General features: G+C 48.3%; 2 protein-coding genes across 3 annotated transcripts in view; one reads left to right on the forward strand and one right to left on the reverse strand.

Moving 5' to 3' along the window:
* Positions 1 to 6,634, forward strand: part of SCAPER (S-phase cyclin A associated protein in the ER) — a 410,821-nt gene extending 404,187 nt beyond the window's left edge. For both annotated transcript variants that reach the window (XM_043489284.1, XM_043489285.1), the window contains exons 30-32: positions 639 to 830; positions 3,801 to 3,852; positions 6,114 to 6,634. In XM_043489284.1, the coding sequence (XP_043345219.1) occupies positions 639 to 830; positions 3,801 to 3,852; positions 6,114 to 6,217 (348 nt within the window). In that variant the 3' untranslated portion in view covers positions 6,218 to 6,634. The remainder of the gene's footprint in view (positions 1 to 638; positions 831 to 3,800; positions 3,853 to 6,113) is intronic.
* A 6,093-nt stretch (positions 6,635 to 12,727) lies between these two features.
* On the reverse strand, positions 12,728 to 18,472 carry ISL2 (ISL LIM homeobox 2). The gene is made up of 6 exons (XM_043434593.1): positions 18,303 to 18,472; positions 17,245 to 17,434; positions 16,724 to 16,986; positions 14,671 to 14,954; positions 13,890 to 14,057; positions 12,728 to 13,494 (listed from the first exon to the last, which is right to left on the reverse strand). The coding sequence occupies exons 1-6, from the start codon at positions 18,358 to 18,360 to the stop codon at positions 13,378 to 13,380; spliced, it is 1,080 nt and encodes a 359-aa protein (XP_043290528.1). The 5' UTR covers positions 18,361 to 18,472; the 3' UTR covers positions 12,728 to 13,377.
* Between the last annotated feature and the right edge of the window lie 8,964 nt (positions 18,473 to 27,436).

Below are 27,436 nucleotides of genomic sequence, written 5' to 3' on the forward strand. Positions count from 1 at the left end.
GACTCAATGGCACTGATGGAAACACAGATAAGCTGTATGGATTGGAGGAAGGAACTTTTGGAGCTTTTTTTTTTTTTTTTTTTTCGGCTGAAACTGTTCCCATTCCCCTAACAAACCCCTTTTTTTCTTTCCAGGGGCTTGTCTACATATGGAATAAACTGATCTGTGTTCAGTATATTCCATGAGCTAGGGTAGGGGAAGACTGCAGTGGGAGGGTATAGGAGAGGGTATCTTCTGAGTGAGCTCTTGGCAGGCTTTAAGGAATATGGCTATTTTGCTTTAAGGGGAAGAGTGAAGGGTGCGGCACTGTGTTAAAGTAGTGCGTATCCTAAATCCATTTCGTGGGCATCCTCTCTCCATGATGAATCCATGGTTCCTCGTGGATTGTAAGAATTTTTAAATGGATGTAGAACTTTTGGCATCTTTTCCTTAAGTTAAGAAATGAGATTTCTTTCTTTTCTGCTCCTTTCAAATATCACTCAAATTAAGCTCTGATAAGGAGTTAGGAGTATTTTCCTTTCCTCCTTACACTTCCTCAGCACGTCTTCCGTGATTCTTGCGGGCACTGCGGGCTGAGGAAGCGGGACGCGGGGCAGGCCAGGGCCCCACGGCAGCTGACCTGGGCTCCTCCTTGGCAGGTCATCGTGCAGTCCGGTCGCCACCCCACGGTACTGCAGAAGCTCTGTCAGCTGCCCTTCCAGTATTTCAGTGACCCACGGCTGACCAAAGTGCTCTTCCCGTCACTTATCGCCGCTTGTTACAGCAACCTTCAGAACAAGATCATTCTGGAGCAAGAGATGAGCTGTGTTCTGCTGGCCACGTTTATTCAGGTACCTTCTGTACTTATGCCAAATTCTCTGACTCTGTGTGAAAGCTAATGAGACTGAAAAATAAAAATGAACCAGCTGTTTACCCTTGCCATCCACATTACCCCAAAACTTCACCTATTTATGTGCTTGACTGTCATGATAGTAAAACTGGGGTTTGAGTATTGTATATATTTCTATTTGGAGGATTTCAAGAAAAAGGTATTTTTCCAGTTAAGCCTGTACTAAGGAAATGTTTTTAAAAGACTTCTTTAAGGCTTTAACTGTTACTTCATCTTGCTTTTTGTCTATTTATAGGGAATAGATAATAACTGCTGAAGAAAGATTAAAACTGCAATTTATTTGTAAATTTTTAAATAAATATTCATATGTATATACACACACACTGACTGTGTATGCATAAGAAAAAAAAACATTTTGTTGCTTTTTCTCAAATCTAGAACTTTTAATTATGGCCTTATATTTTGCTGATCCAGTGAAATTCTATAGGACTCGAATCAGAATCAGTACTGTAGCAAAGCAGAATTTCCACATCTAAATTAACCCAGTCAACTGACAATAGAGAATCAGTTTGGTTATTCTTTTAACATTTGCTAATAGCTAATTGTGTTATTTCTTTTCTGTCATTACACAATGACATTATTTGCTGAAAATCTTCCATTATTTTTTCAAATGTTGCACCCTAAAGCCAATACGTGTTTGTTCCATGACACACTTATGCTTAATAGACAGTGTTTTCTGTTCATAGTAATAATGAAACAGAAAGCAGAGCTTTGTATTGTTATTGTTCCTTATTCTGGCTAATACACATGTATCACTTTTGAAAGGGCATAACAGTGCCCAGCTGGTTGGGATGGCTAAAGAATCCCCCAAGCTTTCTTCACCTTAGAAGTGGTTTACATTTCTTAAACTATCCTCTACTAGATGATCAGCTAATAAACACACTAGATCAATTATGCTTAGAAATGTTTCATTTTCAACTTGTTTGTTTTTGAGTCTAGATTCCAGTTTCCAAAAAAAAAAAAAATTCAAATATATTCAGATTTATAGGTAGGGTATATATATTCAAAAAAAATCTTATAGTTAATAATTAAAATCTTAATGAAGTTTTATATAACCATCATATCAACATATAGGATTCTCCATATATTCTTACAGCCTTAGGATTAAACAGGAAATACGTTATAGAGAATTTTAAGACCATGATCTTAAAATTCATTCTTTCATTCAACAGGTAAATTTTTAGTGCCTCTGGTGTGCTGGGCACTGCTCCACTGGAAATACAGCAGCGAACAACACAGATACAAATTCCTGCCTTGAAATGTAGAGTTGGGGGAGTCAAACAAAAAACAAATAAATGAGCAAAATAAAGAGCATGTCAGATTGTGTTAAATGCTGTGGAGAAAAGTAAGGCAAGAGAGGAAAGGGGGACAGGGTCCTCCAGAGAGATGATATGCAGCTTTTTGTGGCCTGCGCAAAGAGGCCTCAACCAAGACAGTGATTATTGAGCAAAGACAATTTTGTAGCTGTACCATCTTAGTCCCTTACATTTTTTTCAACTGCTTGGAAAACAATTTATAAAAATATAAATGGTACCAGAATCTAAAGTAAGGATCATATATAGTATTTTCATCTGGTGTTGATCTCAGAATACTTCTAATTTGACTCTATTATAGTTAATACACAATTAAGTATAATTTAATATAAATCTAACACATTAACCATATATTTTAGCACAGATTTTATAAATAACTATGGAAATTTCTTATAATGCTTATTTGGGATAGGATGTTAAAAACAAGTTTGGTTTTTTCCTATAAATTATTGTGCTCAAGAGAATGAAAGTACATTAGACTTTCGTTTATATAATGGTTCTTCAAGGTCCCCTGTGTTTCTAGTGACTACTAGAAAATATTAAAAATAAGAGCTAGCAGTTTGTCCTAGGTTCCTGAAATTTCACTTTTTTTTTTTTTAAATATTTATTTATTTATTTGCACCAGGTCTTTACTTGCGGCATACAAACTCTTTAGTTGTGGCATGTGGGATCTAGTTCCCTGACCAGGGATTGAACCCGGGTCCCCTGCACTGGGAGCATGGAGTCTTAGCCACTGGACCACCAGGGAAGTCCCTGAAATTTCACATATTATAGATGACCTTTTTCATGTTCCATCAAAGAGTAAAATTGCTGGACTTTAAGATTTAGCTATAGAATGGATGGACCTAAAGAATATTATAGTACGTGAAAGAAGTCAGAGAAAGACAGTTACCATGTGATTTCACTTATATATGAAATCTAAAAAGTGAAACAAACAGCAAAACAGAAACAAACTCAGAAATACAGAGCACTGGTGGTTTGGAAAGTGGGATGGGGAGGTGGGCAAAATACGTGAAGGGAATTAAGAGGTACAGACTTTCAGCTATAAAATCAATGTCATAGGAATTTAACGTACAGTGTAGGGAATACAGTCAGTAATAAGATTGTATGGTGACAACTGATAACTAAACAGATCATGGTGACCATTTCAAAATGTAGATGAATATGGAATCACTATGCTGCACAGCTGAGACTAATATGATATTGTATGTCAATTATACTTCAATTAAAAAAACTTAGCTACAGAATACATAAGGGCTTTTATACTTGTGGATTTTGTTTAATGTTAAAAGTCTGTCAATATTTTAAGACAGTATTTGGCTAAAGAATTCAGTTTGTTAGATATAAAACAAAGTTATACTTTCCACAGCAGGCAACAACCTGGCCATTGGTGATACTTAGATTTGAGTCATCATTATTTGATTTAAATATGAGAACCTGAATTACATAACATCAGTTTCTTAAGCTTTTATATTTGGGCTCCAAAGTATTCATGGTAAAAATAGTTATCTCAGATTCAGAGGCATTTTTAAAGCCACTCTCAGCAAAGTTCTCCATGCATAGCATTGATATAAAAACACTTTTCTCGTTTCACACAGGATTTTGCACAGACTTCAGGTCAGGCAGATAACCAGTCTTATCAGCCCAAAGGTATGTCTCTGTTGAAATTAAATGTTATGTATTTGTTAGCTGGACATTTCTCACTCCACCCTTTGCAACTGTTAGAGAAATCAATTTATTACATCACCTGAAATATTTGAAGTTCAGATACCAAGTATATTTCAGAGAATAAAGAAATTGATTTTGTCATCAAACATGAGTGTATCAGAATATACAGAGAAATCCATGGAAGTAAAAGCATGAAACATCTTCATATAATTTATACTCACCTCATGCAAGTTATAATAAATGGTGAATAATTACTAAAGAGCTACCTACCTTGTAATAGAAGATACAATCAGATCATTAATATAGGCCTACGTTACTCACATAAATGCTGAAATTACATACATTTAGTTCCCTACCCGTGTTCAGAATAAAATTGTCATTGATAGTAGCCCATATGTTCCCCTAAAATTCCAGCACTTGAATTTTTTATTGAAAATAAAAATTGTAAAATTGTTTTACATGAAGAAAGAGCACAGTTCAGGGGCCAAAAGATTTACAAAAAAATGTTTTTTTCCCTGTAGCATTTCTGCTGAAGTGAGTCCTGTGATCACAGTTGAGATGCAGAATTTTCAAGTGCATTTTTACTTTTTTAAATATTCTGCTACCCACACGATTATTAAGAAGTACAAGTTGCTCTTTGTCTGACTGTCATGTCAGCATCTCTGATTAATGAGAACTTCATCCAGATTTTCCCCAATTCTTCCATTAGTTTGATAGTCTTTAAAGTGGCCAGAGGTCTAGTCCCAGCAAGATCCTCTGGGGCACCCACTCAGTAGCCCTCACTTTGGGGGAGGAGAAGGTCACCCTGGGCAGAGGGTGTATGTGTGTCTCACAGTTCTTTACAATGGACAGGTGCTGAAAAGTACATAAATGAGAATATAACTAAAACTGTAACAGTATCATGAAAAAATGTCATTTCTTATTGGCTCAGACACTCTCAAGTAAACAGAAAGCTATGCCCCTTTTTAGAAATTCAAGTCAACATCATAGTTGGTACCATTTGCCAAAGTCAGAATTAGTGTGCAAATTCACTTCTTCCCTGACTCAGTCACAGCTTTTTTAAGTTGTTAGAGGCTAGAAAAAAAATCATAATTTGTAATAGTAATTTGTTACTATATCTTAAAAACAGTGGTTTAAATGTTGAATTTTGAAAATGCCTAGAAAAATCTTCTAATGTATTTATTTTTAATTGCACAGCAGTTTTTTGTTTGTTTTGTTTTGTTTTGTTTGCCAGTAAGAAGTATAGACATTCTTTTTCTTCCTCTTCCTCCTGACATAAGGATGAGTCACCATTTGCTGCCTATCTGTCAGGCATGTCCCAGGGGCTGCCCCTGTCTGCTTGGTTTCAACTTCTCTTTTCCAAGGGATCATCTTCTCTGACTTTCATGCTTTCCCCAATTACTATGGGATTAATCTTCAAAACAGCAAATGGGGAACTGTTCTCTGCTTTGCTTAGAAAAGTCATCACTATACTAGTGACAGCTCATAATATGCTTATCTGATTTTAAAAAACAATGATGCCACACTAAGTTGCTAGTCTGCACCTGGACATCTGTTCCCCTATTGCTTAGAATGTCCCCATAAAATGTTTCAAGATATTTTGAGTTCATTGCCCAGGTAAACCTCTAAATTCTAAGTGTGAAGCAGCTTCTGACACACCCCATTCTTATTGCTAAGGAAGAAGTCCGGTTTCCAAATCCTCAGTGCTGGATGACTGGCTGGCCAGGAGACTGTTTCAGTAGCCAGTAAAGCTGCTGATAGTTCCCTCTGCTTTGTTGGGCAACTGAATGCCAGATTTGAGCATTTATTAAAGTTATGTTTAAACTAAAGTCATGTTTTAGATCAAACAGACTATTTTAGAAAACCACCATTAAGTTTATGTACAGATACAGCCTTTCCAGGCTCACTTAAGGATGGAATACATAACTGTCCTTTTATTTTGTTCACCATACTTATTTTTCCCATTTTCGTACTCCAGAGTCCAAAAACAGTGTTTTTCATAATGTTTTACCTAGAGGTTAATAATGTCTGAGTAGTTTAGAAGCATGAAATAGATTGTAATTAAAATACATATTATATATTTCATACTTCAGATATAGGTGAGTTACCTTTACTGAAATTTGCATCATGGTTTATTTGAAATGTATGTCTCCATTTTTTACTCAGATATCAAAATAATTTTCATTTCTTAAATGTTGAAGACTTTAACCTGTTTACTATTCTCTTCTTTTTTCCCCCCTCAGGAAAATGCCTTGGTTCCCAAGACTATCTCGAACTGGCTAACAGATTTCCTCAGCAGGCCTGGGAAGAAGCTCGACAGTTTTTCTTAAAAAAAGAGAAAAAATAAAGGTTTTGGTTGGTTGTGTGTTTGAGTACCCTCAATAATATTTTAAATTGTTCAAAACACTGTAACTACTCCTTAAGAAGTTCATTTTCACATGTTTATACTCTGTAGATATGGTATATACTTTATGCTATTTATAAAGACTGTAGATACTTTAATGTTCTTTCTAATTCTGTGAGTTTATTTCATTTATGCACAATAGTTTGGAGTTTGGTAACTTACATCCTATGATAATATATACTTTGCATTTGTAATATGGGTGAAATTAGACAAAAAGTTAGCAAGTCTGTTTTGTTCTTGTAATAAAATAACTTATTCTGTTTGCAGTGGTGACTTTTCTTGTGAAGGCAATGCAGATTTGAAAGAAAAACTAATTCCAACTCCGGAATATCTTAAAGACTTACTAAAAGTTAACCTGCTTTAAATTTCCCTTATTAGGTTTGAGTAGAAGATGTTTGTAACAGTTTCACATTCTAATTACATAATATGTTCTAGTAGCTATCTGAAATTAACTTAGAGCATTGTATTCATTTGTCTGCCTTAACTTTCCCAGCGGCCACCACCGAGAGTCTCCTATAGAAATAGGATTGCTGAACTGAAATTCTCCAAAATAAAAATGAGGGATCCAAAAAAGATCAAACATAGTGAACCACCCTAAAGTATTTTCTCAAATAACTGCAATGAAGCCGAAGTAAAAATAAAACATGGTCACAAAGGTCCTGAATAGACGTTTTTACTCCTGTGCAAGGCTCACAGCTGAATGGGAGGAGCGTCTGCCAGGAGATGTTGACCTTTTCATATCTTGTTCTCATCGTTTCTCCACCTTAAGCCGACGGTCAGTGCTAAGCCGTTCACTGAGTGACACTGGGAATTATTTCTGTCAGATAAGGATCAAACATTAACAAGAAAGAAGATCTGATTGGGGGGGGGGGGTATTAATACTATACGATTCAAGACTGGGGGAGGAGGGGACGGAAAATACAGGAGTTACACCGGATTGTTAAAAGCAAACTTACCTCCTGTTCAGGACACTAATTTTTGGGTCCTCCCAAGGCTGTCGAGTTATGTATATGCTGTTTTTACTTCTTTGCAAATAGAAAATAAAGAGGTCCAATTTCAAACAAAAGCGAAAGGAAGCAAACGCAATCCGTGTGCGCTCTGCGCTCCTGCCGCCCGGTCCCCGGGGCCTTCCGCGCGCTCGGGCTGCGGGGCCGAAGCCCGGCTGGGCTCGGGGCTTGGGGCGGGGGAAACCCCTCCCGCTTCAGCGGAGCCCGCTCCCAGGGCTTGGCGGAGACTAGGCCCGGGGCGCCAGACCCTGGGCCCGGGGCCCTCGCCGCGGCGCGCGCAGAAGCACCTCGAGCCGCGGCCGGGCGGAGCGCCGCACACCGGGCCGAGGGGGCTCGGCCCTGGCGCCCGCACCTCCCCTCCTGCCGGCGGCCCGGACTCCTCCGTGGCCAGAGGGCCTGGGAGCCAAGTACCGGCGGCCGGCTTCTTGCGCGACCCGCCGCCGCCCGGGGCGGCCCATCCAGAGGAGGTGTTCCCAAATTCCGGTTGCTCCCGCACCTTGGGGAGTGGATGCAGAATCCTTGTAGCTGAAATGAATAATCAAATATTTATAAGATTTCCTGCAAGACGCTTCACAATAGAAATATACTTATCTGGTCGGAAATTTGCCAAAAAGCCATAAATAATGGAGACAGCTGTGATTAACCTTCCAGAAACCGTACCAGAATTCGCAATTAAACATTTAATTGAATGGTCTCATTTGGCCCGCCCTCCCCCCGTCCGGGAGAGGAGGAGGTTTGATTGAGACAAACCCCGATCCCACCCCGCTGGGGAGCCTGCGAGGATCGGGCCCGAGGGCTCCTCGGGGGGTGACTCCCGACCCGCGCAGTTTCTGGAGGTCTCAAATTCCCTACTTTATTATTGCGCGCTCCGCCGGGCCAGAGTGATTGAAGCTCTAACTCCCCTGGGTTTTACGACTTCTAAACTCTCCCGGGATGGGGAAAGCACAGCGCGCAGGTGACCGCAGGCATATCTTGCTCCAATCTACGGGGACGAGTGCCACCCACTGGCGTTCTCCTGGGGGCGGGGGCCAGGTCCCCGGTCCCCCGAGGCTCAGGGGCCACAGGTGGACCCGCTGGGCCGAAGCGAACAGCCTCGGCTGGGTCCAGCCTGTAAAACTGACGATGCGACCGGGCCCAGCCGGAGCGTAGGTAACCTTTGCGCCCAGGCTTTAAAGCCGAGAATTGGAGCCAAAACGGAAAAGGCCGCCCGAGGCCCGAGAGCGGCGACATTTGAACGCCCAGCGCCGTTGCCCAACCGAACTTCCCGCTCTCGGCGGCAGCTCCCTGGCCCGGAGCTCTACGCGGCTCTTCCTTCCCGAAGCCCAGCACGATCTCCGGGCCACGGCTTCCTGCCGAGTTTCGGCGCCTCTCCCTCGCTCCAGGCAATCGGGGGCGCTGTGAGCCTCGAACCCTGAACCTAGATCCGGAACTCGCCTCCTCTACCATTTTTCCTTCCTTCCTTCCCCAGGAAGGAAGCCACCTGGGCCAGTTCTTCCAGAGCTCCTTGCCAAGCTTTCTGAATTCTTGGGTCTCAATACTCTGGGAAGGGATTACTCCTCACTACCCCTCTTCTTCCACTTCCGTCTCCCTGCTCCCACACCCGGAACCCAGAGGTCTCCCGCCTTCCACTTGACCCCCCCGCCTTAAAGATCCTGTTTCCCACTGAGGAAACTCTCTGCTTTTCTGAACTCCTGCTCCTCCGCTCACCCCCTGACCCACTCTCTCACCAGCCCTTGACCTTATCGACCGGGCGGTGCCCCGATCCAAAAGATGGACTCACCTAGCACTCTAGCCTTTCTGGCGTGAGTTCTGCGAGGCGCCAAACTTGCTTTATAAATTGAACCACTCCCCCACAGCACTCCACATCTGGTTCCCAATGGAGTATTTCTCTGTGCCCTTTTTCGCTCCTATTACTGCTCTCAGCCTGACTCCATTTATCAGCATCTTCCATGCACAGTCTCCATCAACAAGGTGCTAGCCTGTAATTGGTCACACAATCCTCCTTATTGCACCGAATGCCAGTATCTTGAGGAAAGTTTACCTTTACATCAATCAGACCCATATTTAAAAGCCTCTAATCTTCCCTACATCAGCTTAATAAACTCTCTGAATTTCCTGCTTTTATCACAAGTCCATTGGGACTCCTCTGCAAATAGTTTATTATTCATTCATTGTTTCCCATCTCTAGCATGCTGCTATTCAAGCAAATTCCCTTGCTCTCTTTGGTGAATACTTGTATGGGAAAACACAGCTAACGAAATGTGTGGCAACTTATGCCCTCCCCCAGACAGCAGTGGCAGAATCTCACATTTCCTAAGAGAACAATCTTAGACAACGTCTTGCTTAAACCCAGTCTTTGCAGCTCTGAAAAAACTAAGCTATAAAGCTACTTCATATTCAAAACTGAAAGGCTGATTTCTGTTACAAAACCCATTAAAAATTAAAGTTCATTGGGAATACTGCCACAGGGACTCTGAATTTCCCAGAACTGTGTAGCCTTTCAATATGTATTAAATTTTGTGGTAGGGCAGCCATAAACTTCTCCATCTCTGGGAATCTCTTTCCTGCTTCAATTACATAGAACTACCCAAATTATTAGATAAATCTGCTGAGAAAATCTTATTCTAAGGTGAATCTACTTAAATAACTAACTCCCATTTTCCACCCTATGGCCTCTTTTATTGAACTGACTTTTTTACTACACAACTGGGTATCTCACTTTAAAAGTTCAGTAAGCATAAAATATACTTGTAATTGTTACAGGTAATTTAATTTACAAGGAAATCCCTACTGTATTACAGCGGATGTTTAAAGATGACCTGGGAGCCAGTAAAATTGATATTTATTAATGTAACTAACCAACCATAGATCTGACACCTCACCAGGGACCATCATAATAAGGCTTTACAGTCAAACTTGCCTCTTGGAAACCCACATGGAAAACGATGTGCCCCTCTGGGTGGCTAGCAACAAACTACAGAAGAGCTTCTGATGTTTTATACAGCAATACACACAGCTACAGGGCTTCCCAGGTGTCTTAGTGGTAAAGAATCTGCCTGCCAGTGCAGGAGACTCAGGTTCGATCCCTGGGTCTGAAAGATCCCCTGGAGAAGGAAATGGCGATCCACACAGTATTCTTGCCTGGAGAATCCCATGGACAGAGGAGCCTGGTGTGCTATATAGTCCATGGGGTCAAAGAGTCATATGCAACTTAGCGACTAAACAACATCAACACATAGCTACAGATATCCTAAATACACAGTAACCACTTTGATCAGAATTATTTCCCGATATTCAAAAACAGACACACTCATATAAACATCCAAAAAGGAATCAGATTTTTGATCTATGGTTGGCCAGGGAAGAAGTGATTGCAATTAGATAGGCAGATGTTTCCATCTGTAGCATCAAAATACTGCAATCTGTCAAAAGCAAAAATTCAAAGCTAATTAACAACCATAATCACATTTTTCAAATTCAAGGACCTGTTACTTCCTTTTTTAAAAAGGCAAAACCCGATATTCTGGATCAATCAAAAGTTTTCAAAAGTAAGGCTTTTGGAAGTTTAGCCCCCTATCCAGTGGCCAACCAGAAGGTAAAAGGAAGTATCTGTATTTCTGCTTGGGAGGGAAGAATCTAAGTTAAGGGAACAAACCCTCAAAGACTCTAACCCTGATTATTAAAACCGTTTCTGGGCACTTGAGAGGTAAAGCTGGTCCTCATTAACCCTAAATATCTCTTCCTTTATCTCTAAGTTTGCAGCACCATTTCCTAAATCCTGAAGAAGGAGAATAGTCTCTTTAACGTCTGTGCTAGCATCACCTTGACTTTCAGGAAGTAAAATATAAATGTGGCCCGATCTTCCCACCTCCTCCCATTTTCTTTCAGTAATTGCCAGCTTTGCTGCCAGCCTCCCGTTTCTAATGGGGGGGGGGTGAGAAATTCGCTTTCAGAATTCAGCCATCAGCTCAGCTGAAACACCTACAGTGGCCTCTGGCCATCCAAGCAGCCCATGGCTTTTCAATAGAAGGCATCGACTTCTCTATCCAACGACCAAAAATGCCCCCCTCCGACACATTTTTCCTTACCAGCACCTACCTGAGCTAAGATGGCAACTTAGTAAGGGTGTTGCCCGCTTTCAAAACAATTCCTGGACAAAGGATATACCTTTGGGTTCTTTTAACTTGGTGGGACAAGGAAACAGAAACCCAACGCCAGAGATTCTTCAAGAGTAGTGGAATCACTGGTAGGCTGGCAGCTTTCTGAGTCCAAGTGAGGGCTGGTCTAGGAAAAGAATTATCCCAGGCTGCCAAAGGGTTAAATATTTGTGAAGGGTAAAACCTGAGCCTCCCGTTTTTTTGTGTGTGTGTGCTCGCCCGGGGGCCTGCTAGAGATTCAGTATCTCTCGGTTATTTCCTGCGATCACTAAAGCCAGTTTTCAAGAAAACAAGTCGCAGGGGTTTGAAATGTCACACCAAGTGACCTGGGCACGGCATATCCAGGGGCCATTCCCAGCCCCCTCCCACCCGAGCCAGCCCCCGCCCCCTGCATTTCGGGTCTGGAAAGAAAATAAACCAAGGACACGCCAGACTGGTTCTGGGTGGACTTATTTTCCCTGGCAGCCGCGATCCTAGCGGGGGCTCGTTGTGGCTCCTTCAGTGTATCGCTTGCAGGTGATGCCAAATTCAGATAAGGAGCCGCCGCCCGGCCTTCTCCTCTGTCTAGACGGGGGAATTAATAAATGCATCGAGATTGATCACGTCGCGCATCCACTCTGGGGACAGAGCCGAGGATGAGCCGTCAAGGCCCCCCTTTTCGACCCCGGGGCCCGCGGGCTAGCCTCGTGGCTCGGTGGCAGGGCCCGCGTGGCAGGCGAGCGAGGATTCTGGATGTGGGAGTTTGGGCATCCAGACCCGCGGGAAGAGAACCGCACGCAGGTAGGGCCCGAGTGCACCGGGCCGAAAAGAGTCGGAGGACCTTGAAGAACTCCAGATTGGGTTCGGCTCCGGGAGCTAAGGCAAGGTTGAGACGGAACCGCTCGCTTCAGCAAGCGGAACAGCCGACATTGGATCACCGCAGGTTTCCCGCCCAGAGTCACCCCGCTACCCCGCCGGCTTCTGCGGCGAAACGCCAGGGATGAGGAACGAGCAGAGGGCGCGCCGGCTTCCGGGAGGGCCTGGGCGCTCTAGCGCTTCGGGGGCCTCGCTGGGCCGCGAGGGACGCACGGAGCGCAGAGACCGAGCCCCGCCCCCCTCGCGACGCCCAATCCCCGCCGGGCCCGCCCCCGGGCGGCGCGGGAGCACGCGGGCCAGCGGCGCGCGAGGCGCGGGCACGAGCCGTGGGCCCTGGGCCGAGTGTCATTTTCGTTGAAAGAAGCTCCAAGCTCCAACCTGCCTTCCGTCCAGCCCTCCCGCTGCGCCAACAGCACACAGGAGCAGCGTCGCAAAGGGTTATTATTTTTTTATTAAGATCAAAATATTCGTCCCACTATGAACTTGCTGTCCTCACAATAAATAACAATAACTTACGTTTTGTTCGGCAAAGGCTCACACACTCTGTCCTCCGTCGACTGATAATTTAAAACATTTTCAAGGAAAGTCTCGTCTCTACTTTTTTCCGGCAATCATGCGCTTTGGGGGATTGAGTGTCTGTTCCTTTGGATTGACCCCGTCCTCTTCCCCGCTAGAGAGCGGGCGAAGCCACCAGGTAGCGCGGGTTCAGGCCAGGGCAGGAGCCATGGTCCGCGCGGGCGGGAGCGGGACCTACCCCGCTCATGCTCCACGCACAGGTGGGTACGTGAACGGGGGCGCCACGGACCGAGGGAGAGGAGAGGGCAGAGCTAACGCTAGTCAACCCAAATTCTGGTTTTGTAAAAATAAAAGTCCTCGGAGCAGGGCTCTCCAGTCTGGTGGAAGCAGGTTGCGTCCAGGCGATTTTGACTGTCCCGACCTCCTCTCTCAGTCCTTTCTCTTTTTAAATAACAATAATCATAATTACAAAGGCGAGAGAGTTTTCGGAGCTGGTTTGGCCTGAGCATAGGTGAGTCTCATGCAGGGAGCATGCGAGGTCCGCGGGCTGGCGGGGAACGGTCCCCCCTCACGTCTCCACGGGACTCGGCACCATGCTGTTGGGGGTGTCCGGGAGCTGCGAGGACAGGGAGGTCACGTCGCTGCCGGAAGAGTTGCCTAGGGAGCCGGACTCGGAGAAGGAGACCTGGAGCAGCGGAGACACCGGGAAGGAACCGGTGAAGACGTGCCCAAGCTGGTTTTCCCGGGCCGCCAGCTCCCTAAGGTATCCTTGGGACAAGTAGCAGGCTGGGAGCATGCCCTTGGAGAAGTCGGCCCGGCCCCCAGGCACACGCAGGAGTATTAGGTTGGGCGGGGGCACGGTGGGTTAATCCCTCGACCTCTCCTCCTGGCGCTTTAATCCAGGGATACCTGGTTTAGAACCAATTATGGGCCAGGTGCGGTTGCAGCCATCAACCTCCCCCTTCTCCCGGCCCCTCTTCCTCTCAGAGTCCCCCACCCCTTCCCACCTTGGCTAAGTGACTAAATCCACCCCACCTCCCCCGGAGTCCAGCCTTCCGGGCGGGTAGAGCAGGTCCTCACCAGCTGCTGGAAGGCGGGTTGATCCAGGTCACTCTGGAGCGCAAACTCACTGAGCGCTTTCCAGGGAGGCTGGTACGTCTGCACCTCGACTGCACTGCCCTGCACGGCGCTCTCATGGCGGATGGGGCTGCCCGCCACCAGGGGAGTCCCAGTCAGTCCCTGGAGGCTCTGAGGAACAAGCAGAAGAGGGGAAGCAGAAGAGTTAGGTCTTGCGTTTCCCGCCACCTTTGAGACCGGGATCCCAGGCCCTGGCACATGATTTGGAGCCTGAAACTGTTTGGGGAGGCAGGCACTTGTCCGCAGCGGCCGAGTGAGCCCGCCTTCTCCACTGGAAGACACCCCGAGCCCCAAAACAGCCACCGCGGGCCAGCCTCAGTGCTGGAAGCCAACATGACAAGGGAACAAAACGCGAGGTTGCGTTCCCACGCCCTCTCCGGGTTTGCAGAGGGAAAGTGTTTCAACCGAGTCCCGCTGAGAGATGGACACAACCCTCCCCTACTTGCTGAAGCTTAAAACCAGGATGCCTTGGGCTCCGAACTGAGCCCGGGACCCCAACTCCGGTCTACCGATGGGGCTGGGGAAGACCTGACCTCAGAAACAATAATTAAGGTGCCTTCCAACCCCAAGGTAAGTCTCGCTCTGAAAGCACAAAGACACGCTATCTGGAGTAAACAATTCCGCCCTGGATCTCCCGAGAGCCGGCCCAGAAAAGGGCGCGCCGATGCCGCGGTGAGAACCCGAGGCTCCACCCGACCCGACCCTCCAACTCCCCGACCCTCACCGTCTTGTCGTTGTGCTGTTGCTGCTGCAGTTGCTTCATGAGGATGGATTTCTTCTTGTCCTTGCACCGCTTGTTCTGGAACCAGACGCGGATGACCCGCGGGCTCAGGCCGGTCATCTCCACCAGCTGCTCCTTCATGAGCGCGTCGGGCCGCGGGTTGGCGGCGTAGCACGTCCGCAGAGTGTGCAGCTGCTTCTCGTTCAGCACGGTTCGCACGCGGGTTGTCTTCTCGGTCTGTTTGTGCACGTGCGGGCGCAGCGAGGGCTGCCGGGCGGATCCCGGGTCTGCGAGGGAGCGAGAGGTGAGCCAGCGGCCGCCACCCACTCCCCCTGCGCCCCGCCCCGCGGCGACCGAGCCCCGCAGGGCCCGATCTCGTTTGTCTTTTCTTCCGTTTATTTCGTTTTCTGGTTCGTCTGGTCTCCCTTTCTGTCTGTTCGCCCTACCCGGAGAAAGGTGTGCACCTTCGTCCCTTCTCTAGTTCCTCCACCGGGCTCCCCCGCCGCGATCCCCGCAAAGCAAGCAGGGCCTGGGAGTTCCGAGCGAGGCCTGTGCAGGACAGGAGTGGTTCCACCCTGCTGTGCCTCCTCCGCTTACCCGACCCTCGGAATACCCGCAAGGCCTCCGCCGGACGAGGGAAGCCTTCCAGAAGAGACGCAGTTTCAGAAGAAGAGGAAGGAGGCGCGCCTGGGACGCTGGAAGAGGAAGGGACCGAGCGCCGCGCTGCATCGGGACAAGGGGGCCTGTCTGCCTCTCCCGGGGATCCCCCAAGAGACCGTCTCCCTGATTCTGGGGCCGCTCGGACAGGGCCAGACCGTGTGTCATTAAGACCTGGCCTGGGGTCCGGAGTGGGTCTCCCGGACCTGGAACAGTTCCTTTCTAACAGCCCTTGGACTTCGGCCCCAGGGTCTCCTTTTTAAGGCTCTAGTTTCCCTGTCCAGCGGCCGTTTTCCCGGCCGGCGCGCAGCCGCTGGGACTCTCCTCACTTGGCCTTGGGTTCTCTCAACCCCAGGTTGGGTAGAGTCAGGTACTTAGGGCCCCATTCCGGTGGCCAGAAACCTTCAACAAACAAAAGGGAGACCAGGGTTCACTCAATACTGGCATCACACCCCCATCTGAACCAGGTCTACCTCCCCTTGGATACAAGTCGCACTGTTTCAAATTATATCCCCTTCCAGGCATCTCTAGGTCTGGATAAATATTCACAAATAGCCCATCTAACTCAATGTCCTCATTCGATACTAACGAGAGGGCCAGAGAAAGCTTGATCCCTTCCAGCACACAACACTCAGAGGCTCAGCCTGGTCTGCAGACTGATGCTTCAGGTCTGTGGCTACTTGCTGGTAACTGCTCAGCTGCAGTCACCATTCCCACTGGGTAACCACGCACTTAGAACCAGTCTCTGGACATCTCCTGATTATGACCTAGAGCATCCCCTGGGGTGTTTGCCATTATCCCTGAATCCACTGTGCTTCCACTTCTTTCCCACCAAGAAACGTTTGGCTACATTGTTCATCAGACTGGGCCTCAACAGAAAAACGCAGACATGCGCTCTGTACAGCCTTCAGAGCTGTACCGGTAGACTTCTGCCTGGCTGAGCCCAGCTCTAGGCTGGGAACTGTATTCCTTACAAACATCCCCCCAGGCAAACCTGTCTTTCCTCTCCCGCAACACACAGACTGCTTGAAATTCCCAGTACAAGGTCCTTAGAGTCATCACTTGAGATGCCCCATTGTCATTTACCTTCCTCCTCTTCCTACTACCGTGTCCCACACATTCCTGAGAACACAAATCTCCACAATTCCGAACACTCATACACACAACCCCGGCTCACGTTTACCCACACGCAATTTTCCGGGTCACACACGAACATACACTCCGTCGCGTTCTAGCAGAGTTCTGCACTCACTCAGAAACCCCCACAATGCTGGCAAACGGAAACACACCCAAGTGACAAGTTTTCGCCGGAGCACAAGTACCCGTCTAAGAACACACACACCCACGTGTGCACAGCACCCCGCAGCTGGTGGGGCAGTGCCGGCCGCAAGCGGCTTACCTGGCAGATGCAGGCCGCGGGCGCCGGGAAGCGGGCCGGGGCTGCGCGGGCTGCCGGCCGCCGCGCGCTCGAGCAGGAGGCCGTGGTCGGCGCGGCAGAGCAGCTCGTGCTCCCGCAGCGAGAATTCGTCTCCGGGCAGCAGCTGGCGGCTGCATACCGAGCAGCGGAAACACTCGATGTGGTAGACGCTGTCCCGCGCCCGCATCACCAGATCGCTGCTGCTGAAGCCCACCTGGCACTTGGCGCACTTGATGCCGAAGAGCCTGCGGGCCCAAGGCACGGGCGTTGTCAGCATAGGGCCGGTGGCCGGCCTCGCCCGCCGGGCTGCTACCCGCCCAGGGCACGCGCGCCCAGGAGGCTTTGTGGTCGCGAGGGTGGCTGCGGGGCCCAGCCCTCGGGGGTTCCCAGGCCGGGAGACGCGTGGCGGCACGCGTTCGGGGCGGGGGCACTCAGGCGGCCTGCCATTCTCGAGCCCCGGCCCGGACGGGCAGTGGCGCAGCCCGGACACTTGCGGGCCTCACCTGACGTAGTCCCGCTTGCAGTAGGTCTTCCCGTCTCTCACGAAGCACGTGCACGTCTCGTCCAGGTACTGGCTGCACTCGGCGCACTTGAGGCAGGCGGCGTGCCACTCGAGGTCTGGCGACACCCGCAGGATAAACTGATCGTGGATCTGACTCCCGCAGCCCACGCACATGGCCGTCCCGGGCTTCTCTGCCGGGGAAGGGCGCGGAGCCCGCGTCAGGCCTGGCTGCCCGGAACCCGGCCAAGGCCGCTCCAGCCCCAACCCAACCCGCTCGCGCTCTCTTTCAAAAATTGGGACCACAAGTTAAAAAGGAAATGGGCTTTGCAAAGGTCCAGATAATTGGAAACGAAAAAAACAAACGGAAAAACACAATCTTCTGAATCTGTGAAGGCTTTTCGTCTCTCCCCACCCCCTCCTCAGTTTTTTGTGTTTTTTTTTTTTACGGTATTACATTCACTTGGACAGAGGCGTTTTAATGATATGTCCTGTAACTAAAAGCTAAGATGTAAGTGAGAAGAAAGGGCAAATAGACATTTAAGCCCTGCGGACGCCACCCCATCAATACTGAACGGTGATGTTCCGGCATTTCCGTCCACACACTCCCTCTCTCCGCGACTCCCTCCTATCCCAACACAGACACATCAGCTTTTAGAGGAGTCTCTGCTCATCCTCTTGGACATTTTTTAGCTTAAACATCCTAGATCAAGCTAAAGAAATCTTCCTTATTTGAAAGGCCGAAAGACAAGCAAGCAAGCAAACAAAAAAACCCCACATCCCTAAATCAAACTATTGCCCTAGCGCAAAACAGAAGCAGATTTCACAGCCCGAGGTCAGCCTAGCAGGCTTGAGAAAGAATGTTTAATTATAAACTAAAACAACAGGATTCCAAAGGATAAACGGTCCTGCAGGAAAATGTATTCGTTTTGATTTTTTCTCTCCCAGTGTCCTGTCAAATAGAAGCCACTTGTAGAATCCGCTAAACATTCTTCTGCATTAGAAATATTGCATATTAAGCGCACACACACACACCACACACATATACAGAGAAAGACTTACTCTTGGAATGATCCCCCATAGTACCCAGAAAAGGATAGTGAAAAATAATATCCACCATGCAGAAAAGAGATGTGCGCAAAGCGTGCGGCCAGGGGCAGAAGGACGAGGGTCGTGCGCCCAGCCTCGGTTCTTTGCTAACTAACTCCTGCCCCGCGGAGTTGAAGGAGCGATTCCGCACCGGCCCGCACGCAGCATGACGTCAGCACGCACTCGCCCGTGGCTGGAGCTGGGGGCGGGACCTGTGGCGTCACGAAGCTTCCCCAGAACCGCGGGGGGATGCGAGGGAGGTGTTAGGGACCTGGGGGCTGATGGGCGGGGTGGGTGGAAGGCGGGGGTGACAGGGGATTGGCTGGAAGGAAATAAGCCAGCCCTGATTGGCCCAGAGTGAACAATGGAGCGCGGCCCCCTCCCCGGAAACCTACAAGGATCCTCATTCTGGCCCCGGGTCGGGCTATCCCGGCTGGATCTTGCGTCACTGCTGAGCTGTCTCCGAGACCTCTGCGGCTCTGAGCTTCCTCTTAGACTTGCGGGGCGGTCTCCCCAGGCGTGCTCGAGCAGGGTGATGAATACCTGGGGGAGTAAAGGGCGGAGGTGTCTCTTTTAAATGCTCCTTTCTTTCATTAACAACAAGAAAAAAATTCACCCTCTTGTGACGAGAGCTGGGGAGAAGGTGGTCTGTTTGGACAAAACCTTCACCGTCCAGCCGGTCAGCGTTCTTCTCTCAGACGCCTTTGTTCTCAGGTTCCAAGTTAGAGAGAGAGGTTAAGGGTTTGGGTAAACTCTGTTTAGACGTTCCCCACCCGTCCGCCTGCGGAAAACTCCGAGGTGGAGCGTTAGGTAGGTAGCACCAGAACGCAGAATCCGAAGACCCTCGCCGGATCCAGACTCCAGCCTTGACTTGCATTTGGGGCGGGGGTGTAATTTGACACGGACTCCCTCATTCTTTCCCCCACTCGAATAGCACAGCTCCTTGGAACAAGACTGGGGTCGAATGTGTGTCTCACTTCCAGAATAAACGATATTTATAAACTCTTCTGTTTTATCTCACAAACGAACTGCAATGCAAATAATTAGAAACAAATGTGGTGCGCAGGGTGATTTACTATCTGTGCAGTGGCTTGTCCTTCCTTAGAAAACCTGCGACTTCTGAGCAAAGTCCAGGCATTTCTTTCAAAGAAATTGCTGTGGGTTTTTTCTGAAAGGGTTCAAAGACTGGCCCATGAATTATAAATCACACTTACCCAACCAGGGTGGCTATTGTTTTTCCCATTAAAAGGTGTACCAAGAACTTGGTGTACGCTTGAGTGGGGCGCAGGTGGGCTCCTAGGCATAAAACGTCTCCACGGGAATCTCAGACCCAGCCCGCGTCGGCCTGAGGGCGCGGTGGAGCTCCACGGCCCTTCTGCTAAAAACCTAAGGCTTGTCGGCCTCACGCTCTGGACTGCTTGCTGGGAAATGGGTGCAGTCAAGTACGCAGGGAGAGGCTTTTCGGAGAGCTGGGGTTAGACCCTCAGCGCACACTGAACTCACTACCCGAGGACGGTCCCCGCACAGCCTGCGAGCGCCCCTCCGCCGGCCAGCGCTGTGCTGAGCGCTTCACGCGGTAGCCCCGTCGGGCTTGTAAGACTTTTACCCACCGCCACTACCTTTGGAACGTCTGGTCTTCTCACTGGCCGGTTCTTCAGCACAGCTTACCAGCTGCTGTGCCCACATGCCATTTCTTGAGTCTTTGGCCACTTAGCGCCCCAAACAGCACTCACCCTGAGTGTCTGTGGAGCACGTCGGGGTGGGGAGAATGCTGCGTTTGAATAATGTGTCTATGAAAATAAATGGGGTTGAGGAACCAGAGGGCGGGTATGGGTGGATATGGCTGCACGTGGCCACTCTGTGACCTCAGGCATGTTATTTTACTTCCCTGACCTTCAGTTTCCTCATCTGTAAAATGGGGGAGGGGGGTAAAAATAGTATCTACCTCTACTGTTGTAAGAATTATTCTCTGGAAAAGGCTTAGAACAATATCTGGCACATAGTGCAATACGTGATAAATATGACACTTATCATTATGGTTTTGTATTGGGAGTCTGTGTGTACACCGTGCCTTACCTGTTCGCGGTGCCTGCCTGCCTCTGGGTGTGGAGGGGAAGTCTAAGTATATCTGTGTGTATGTGTCATCTGATGGTTTGTTTGTGCATTTCCATGTATGCTTGTTCCGTGTGTCTCTTCTGTGGGGATGGAGTCTCAGAAAGTGTGGTCTGAGTGAAGAGTTTGTGTACAGATGATGTCTGTGTAGTTGGGCACAGTCTCAGAACAGGGAGGCCATATGTGGTAGGTACCCTTCTGTAGTGAACGAAAAAGGTGCTCTTGGCTGGTTGTCCTCCCTCCCCAGGAGCTCCGTGCCTGGCCAGACTTTCAGCTCCCAACTACGGGAGCAAGCAAATCAATTAACTCAATGGCTCAGGCAGCCAGGAGGGGGCGGCTTTGGGCTGGAATCCTAGGTCTAGACTGTTGATCTCTTGGGCCAAGAGAAATTCCTCCTACAACCCAGAAAAACTAATTGTTTGAGACCTTATTAGGGAAGGGGGTGTTGTGGGGCCTATGGGCAAGAGTGGGAAGGAGGGGAGGTGTTGAGGGGGCAGTAGGGTGAGTAGTTGATCTCTCCTGGGATGTCAGATAGCTGGGTCATAAACCAGTATTCTTTCAGTCTCCATCATGTGCTAATGCCCTGCTATTAGCCTATTAGGTCTTTACAGCAATGTGATGAGGTGGGTGGGCCTCCCAGGGGCTCTAGTGGGAAAGAACCCACCTGCCAATGCAGGAGGACACAAGAGAGGCGGGTCCAATCCCTGGGTGGGGAAAATCTCCTGGAGGAGGGCATGGCAACCCACTCCAATATTCTTGCCTGGAGAATCCCATGGACAGAGGAGCCTGGTGGGCTACAGTCCATAGGGTCACAAAGAATCAGACATGACCAAAGTGACTTAGCACACATGCACATGAAGAGGTGGGTAGTGTTAGATTCCTTCAATCCCCGAGGAAACTGAAACTTAGGGAGGTGACATGATTGCTTCTGGTCACAGGATAAATCAGAGCTGACATTCACAGCAGGTCTGCCTGGCTCCATAGGCTTTGCTGCTTCCACTGTGGTCGAAGACCCACATGAGTGTGGTTCCATCTGTCACCAGCTTCACTTCTCTGGAGCTAGAAAATCAAGGACTGTTTTCAAGACCCCTCCATGTGGGTCTCCTGGGTCTCAGCCATCCTTGAGAGTGAGCACAAGAGTGAGAGAAGCAAAAATCCTTTCCCCCTGGCACAGCCACAAGGTGCCATTGATCTGAGCCCGCCTTGGGTATCTGCTTCCCAGATACTCCCACGGGCCCCTTCTCCATGTCCCAGACTACAGGCACAGGAGATCTGGGGGCCCTCCTTTTCTGGGCTTTAGAGCGCTCTCTACCCTTACAGGGAATAGCAGCTTGAGCTCCAGAGCTCTATATATTCCATAAAACTAGCCCTGGCTATGACCCTCCTCCTGGGAAGATTCTGGAAGCACAGAGAAATCTCTCTGGATTCCTTCTCCCCAGACCTCCTCCACCCCACCATTGCTGCCTTAAACTCTACTCACAATTCCCCTAAAAGATAGGCTTACTGTACACAAATCCTTGAGAAAGCACAGAACAGATGGTCACTCACAATACAGGTACAGCAGCTCCTACCCTGAAAGCAAAACCTGAAAGAAAGAGCAGGAAGGAATCGGGCAGGGGGGCTGGGGCCTGGGAGCAGATCACAAAGCAGGCTTTATTATCTCACAGTTTTGCTTAGTCAAGCCTCCCTTCTTTCCTTCTAGAGCTCGCGAACCAAAAAGCTGCAAGACCCTTTGGAGACTTTCTCTTTCAGGCCTTTTGTCTGACAGAGAGAAAACTGCAGACCATAGAGGTGGTCATCCTTGCCTGGCCTCCTCCTCCTCAAGCACAGAGCTCACAGACAGCTCCTACAGGCCTGCCTGCACATGCACACACACTCCACTTCCTTCCCCGCTAACTGCCTTCCTGTTCTTACCCACTCAGGAGACATTTACCTGCCGCGAGATGTTTTGTCTCCTATTCATCATCATGGAACCACATATATGGGGAAGAATGTGGGGCTTAACCTTCACGTTCAGAATCATCGTCATCATAGCTAACATACAGGACTCTAACTTGGAGCCACCTTCACACACAGCACTGCCCGTGTGTCACTACAATTCTAGGAAGGAGTTACTATTGTTAAAATTATCCCTGTGTCTGGGACGTCCCTGGTGGTCCAATGATTAAGAATCCATCATGCAATGCAGGGGATGTGGATTTGATCCCTGGTTAGGGACCTAGGATTCCACATGCCACAGAGCAACTAAGTCTACACACTACAACTACTGAGCCCTCATGCCACAGCTAGAGAGTCCGTACGCTGCAACGGAGGACCCTGCAGGATGCAGCGAAAATCTTGCGTGCTGCAACTAAGATCCAATGCAGCCATGTAAATAAAAGTTGTCCCTGTTTCACAGATGAGGACCTTGAGGCTTGGTGACATTAGGTAATTTGTTCCAGGTTCCATAGCCGGTGGTGCCAGGGCTTGAACCAGACTCTCTGCCCCCTGACTTGCTGGTAGTATCGTTACACTATATGGGCTCCGAATCACTCACAAAGGGCATGTCACAGACACACTGTCCACCCAACACAAAGGAAGCTGTTGCTCGTGATGGGAGCATTAATCCCACTGTGAGTATCAGAGAGGAAACTGGAGGCCGATGACCTGTCTTCCAGCATGTAAGTGACAGAAATAAGCCAGGTCCCTTGACCCAGGCCAGGGGTCTTCCTGCTGGAGTTCTTTGGGATGGGATTTCTCTTTGCCCACCTGAGTACCAGGGCTCTCCTCTGGCTCCTGCCTCCATCCCCTTCCCAGCCCACACCCTTGTTTCCAAAGGCAGTTGGAGACATTGTACAGAGGAGGCCAGAAGGGGTCTCAGCACCCACATCATCACCACCATAGGCTTCTGAGAGCTTGATTTTGGGGGGAGTTGGGCACCATGTTTCAGACAGCAGCTCAGGCCTGGAAAGAGCAAGAAACTTGGCAAATCAGAGTCAGATTCCAGGCCCCCTGATAGCCAAACCCATCCTCTCTCCCCAGGCTCTCTTGCCTGACCCCCACCAGCTTCCTCTGAGCCAATAGGCACCCAGTGACACTGGGCGGGCCAGTCCCTCCCTAACATTCACTGAACACTTGCTTCTGGCCAGGCCTGGGGCTCAGTCATCTTAAGAAGTCTCATTTAAAGTTCCCAACAACCCCCAGGACAGGCTGGATTACGTAATATGTGGATACCAGTGCAAAATGAAATGTGGCATCCCTTGCTTAAAAATTAGTAAGAATTTCAAGATGGCAGTGTCAAAGCGTGAAGCCAAGGACGGGGCCCCACCGGATGCAGCTCATGAAGCTGACTCTGCATCTGAGATGTTGAGGCAGGTCCTTTTACCATCTTCCAGCAGCTCAGAAATGAATAAATTAATAACCTAAATGAGTTAATACATCTAGTAAGAGGTGGGACTCAGACTTAAACCCACTAGTCCATGAGACCAGTTATCAACTTTTGCTGTGTGAGTCTGTCCAGATGGGATGAACTTACTTGTTGGCTACTTTGTTTATAGTGGACATGTGACAAAGGTCATTCTGTGTTAAGAAACCCAGAGTCTGTAGTACTCTTGCCCTTGGGGGATCAATCGGATCATTATAGAAGGATGAGAAAAAGTAGCCCTTTAAAAACAAAACCACCTGGGAGCCTTTGTTTCTTTCCAAATCACACCCTCATAGCTGCAGGGGATAACCTGCCAAGCTTACATCCCAGGAGGGGAGGAGATCACAAAAAAGACCCATGCTGATGGCTTTAGGGACAGTTGTGTTTTTCCTATCTTTCCAGAAGGGGAATCCCCAGCTGTCTTAGGTGACCTGGATGTGGTTCTGAGCAGTCTGGCCCCAGGCACTGGCATTCTTGGCTGACTTCTGTCAGCCTCACAGGGTCTACCTTCTAAAGTGTGCTTTCATCCTATCACTATCTCCCTTTGCCAAGATCAGGATACTGAGCAAAGTGAGAAAGAAAGGGAGAGAAGGAAAGAGGGAAAGATTGAGCTCTAAAAGGAATAGAATCACCAAATCAAGATTGGGTGGTTTTGCAGAAGGGCTGGCCTCTTACCAAATGGTCCAGGCTAAGGCTGGGGGCCCTGGTTGGACAGGGTGCCTTCACTGAAACAAGGCTAAGGAGGAGAGGATGATGAAGGGAGGCGACACACAGTCTCTCCTTGACCAAATTTTAGCCAGGCTCCTCTGAGCCCTTTCTCAACTAGGCCTCAGTCTTAGCCTATAGATTTGAGCAAAACACAAACATAGTTTCTCACATCTCAAGTCCACATCCCTAACATCATCCCAGCCCCGCTTAAAGTGTCTACCTGAAAACACTCAAGGCTGCTGAAAGAATTTACTTTTTGTTCCAACCAACACCTGAAGATAGGGCCAGCCTCCTATCTTCCAGCCTCTGTGGCAGGGCAGGAGCCTACCTTGGATAAGAACCCATTAGCAAACCCTGATGGATTTCTCATGGACCAACCCCCACTTCCAGCCTTTTGCAATTTTTCACCTTGCTGACTCTTATGAGCCCTCCTTACTCCCTCACTCTCCCTTTAAGATGTCTGGTCACCTCTGTACAAATTGCAGTTGAGTTCAGTTCATGCGACTCTTCTCCCTGATACAAAAAATATTATTAGTTAAAATCTGTCCTCGCCACTTTACCTCATGTCCGACTTTGTTCACCTTTGACTTATGATCAGCTCTGGGAAGAGAGCTACCAAACCTGGAACAGTAACACCAGGGAGGGAGCACAGAATGGGTTGGCTGGAGAGACTTCTTAGAGCCTGTGGCATCTTATCTGAGCCCTATAGGATGAGTACCAAGAAGAAAAGGATCAGGAAAGTCTGCTTGGAAGAGGAAATGGTCTCAAAGATAGAGAGAGGAGATGAGTGGCACAAGTGCATTTGGGGGAAAGATGAGCAGCTGGGAGAGGCAGAATGAACCAGGACAGTGACATGAGCAAAGCCCTAGAGAAAGGGGACAGGACAGACCCTGTAGCCACCTAAGGCAGGTCTGTGTGACTGGACTTTCGTGGAGGAGTCAGCATGAGTGAAAGACTGAAAGGGAAGCTCGTGTCAGACTGTGCGTGGCCTCGAAATTCCACTGAGGAGTCTGAGGGATTCTCTTGGCCAAAGGGAATATCCGTGATCCTGTTGCCTGGCCTGAGTGATTCGGATGGAAAATAGCAAGCGCGTAGTGTGCTATGGAAAGAGTAGGTGCGTCAAGCAAGACAAGAGAAAATAAGGATGTGAGTCAGGAGGGGGTAAGGGGCCAGGGGTTGAAGGAAGAGAGCCTATGGATGGACGGCTCCTCTCTCCACCTAGAAACCTAGAAACAGCAGGTTGGCAGCAGGCTAGTTTGGGGAAAGTTGGCTGGTGATCAGTTCCTGGCAACCATTTCCATGGGAGAAAGGGAAGCATTTCTATTCGTAGTCCTGAAGAATGAGGAAAAGAATACCTCTCATTTGTAACTTACTTGTTAAAGATATTGAAAAATACATCTGGTTTGAGATACAGACACCAATATTGTGGGCAACAGTCCTGTTATGTGGGTTGTATCCTTCCTGGGGTTGGCTTTCTCTGCTGTGTCCCGCACCAGAGGTCTTAGAATGTGGGCACGGAATTGGTTTGCCCTGACTCATTTGGTCCTGGCATTTCCCTTGAGCAGTATTTCTAGAGCAAATAAGAGGAACATCAGCTATCAGAGTTCAGTTTGACTTGCCAGCAGGAAATGGAATATTGTAAAAAGTCCTCCATCCCGCACAGATGTGTGAATGTGTGTGGGGGGGTGGTTTTCAGACTTTGGGGGCCAGTCATAGCCCCTTTACCAACCATAGATGCTTACCTTTATGATACTAAAACAAGCAGAAAAGAAAATATCATATATCCTCAAACATGAAGCTGTCTCTTCAGAAAGTTGTTGTCCTGATCGTTTAAAGGTTTTGAAGGATGTCTTTAATTCTTTCCAACATAGGTTTGTAAAAAGCTAAATGTGTATGTGTTTCTCATAACAAAGACTACGGACTTGGGGATTTTGTTGTCTGTTCATCACCTGGAAACAAAATAGGAGACATCAATAACACCAAGTGCTTGGCTCTATTCAAACCCCATGAACTGACAGTTTTTCAAAAGAATCTACAGAGGATCCTCTTTCACCAGAAAACATCTTCCGGAGGCTAGAGTTACTAGTAAATTCCAAAAACAGATAATAAATGAGATGATAGAATCTGGGTTGTCACCTCTTGTCCAATGGGATTATCCAGGGTCTAATCTCGGACAGATTGTGATTAATGTGATTGCGGATGGGGCATTAATCCGATTCAGGAGGGAATCCAGGCAGATTTTCATCTGCGCCGAGTGTGTAATGGGTTTGGAGGCAGCAGAAAAGCAGCTTGTACCAGATTTTGCCGCATCACTGTGATGAGGTCTATTTTGATCAACTTGAGTTATGGACAGCATAAATTATTTATAGCCACTTTAGACATGCCTTACACTTGTAGAGACCTTCAGAACAAAATAATAACACCCTTCTTGCTGTTGTAGGAATCTCATTCAGCTGAATCCCGGTGCCCACAAATTGTGGAAAAACAAGGGAGAGAAGAAATTTAAAGGCTGGTAACTTCGGCATCAAGTACTCACTGAACATTACAAGGGGCAAGAGGTTGCAGGAGGCAGACCAGTGCAGGAGGCTGAGGTACACTGGGTGGTCCAGGCCCTGAAGGGATTCACTATAGATGGCGAATGGGGAGATGGACCAGACTCAGGAAGGCAAAGGCAGCCACGGGAGGCAGTGTGTGATGAGGCTCAGACAAGCTGAGCATGGAGGAGAATTCCCCACAAGCTAAACAGCATTTGTGAAGGAGATAGAATTTGAGCAGGGACTTTAAGGGTGAGACAGCTCCGAATGTGAGTGAGGAGGGAGACAGTGTGGGAGTGAAGGCTGGATGCAGGTCTGCACTGGACAGGGAAGTAAGGCCCGGCGGGGCT

The sequence above is a fragment of the Cervus canadensis genome, chromosome 17 (assembly GCF_019320065.1).
Source record: "Cervus canadensis isolate Bull #8, Minnesota chromosome 17, ASM1932006v1, whole genome shotgun sequence".
Lineage (NCBI taxonomy): Eukaryota > Metazoa > Chordata > Mammalia > Artiodactyla > Cervidae > Cervus > Cervus canadensis.

Coding starts and splice junctions, on each gene's coding strand:
- ISL2 (XM_043434593.1), bottom strand. CDS start 18,360: ATGGTGGATATTATTTTTCACTATCCTTTTCTGGGTACTATGGGGGAT. Junction 14,955..16,723: donor CCGCGGCCTGCATCTGCCAG/GTAAGCCGCTTG, acceptor GCTCCCTCGCAG/ACCCGGGATCCGCCCGGCAG. Junction 14,058..14,670: donor AACAGCACAACGACAAGACG/GTGAGGGTCGGG, acceptor CTTGTTCCTCAG/AGCCTCCAGGGACTGACTGG.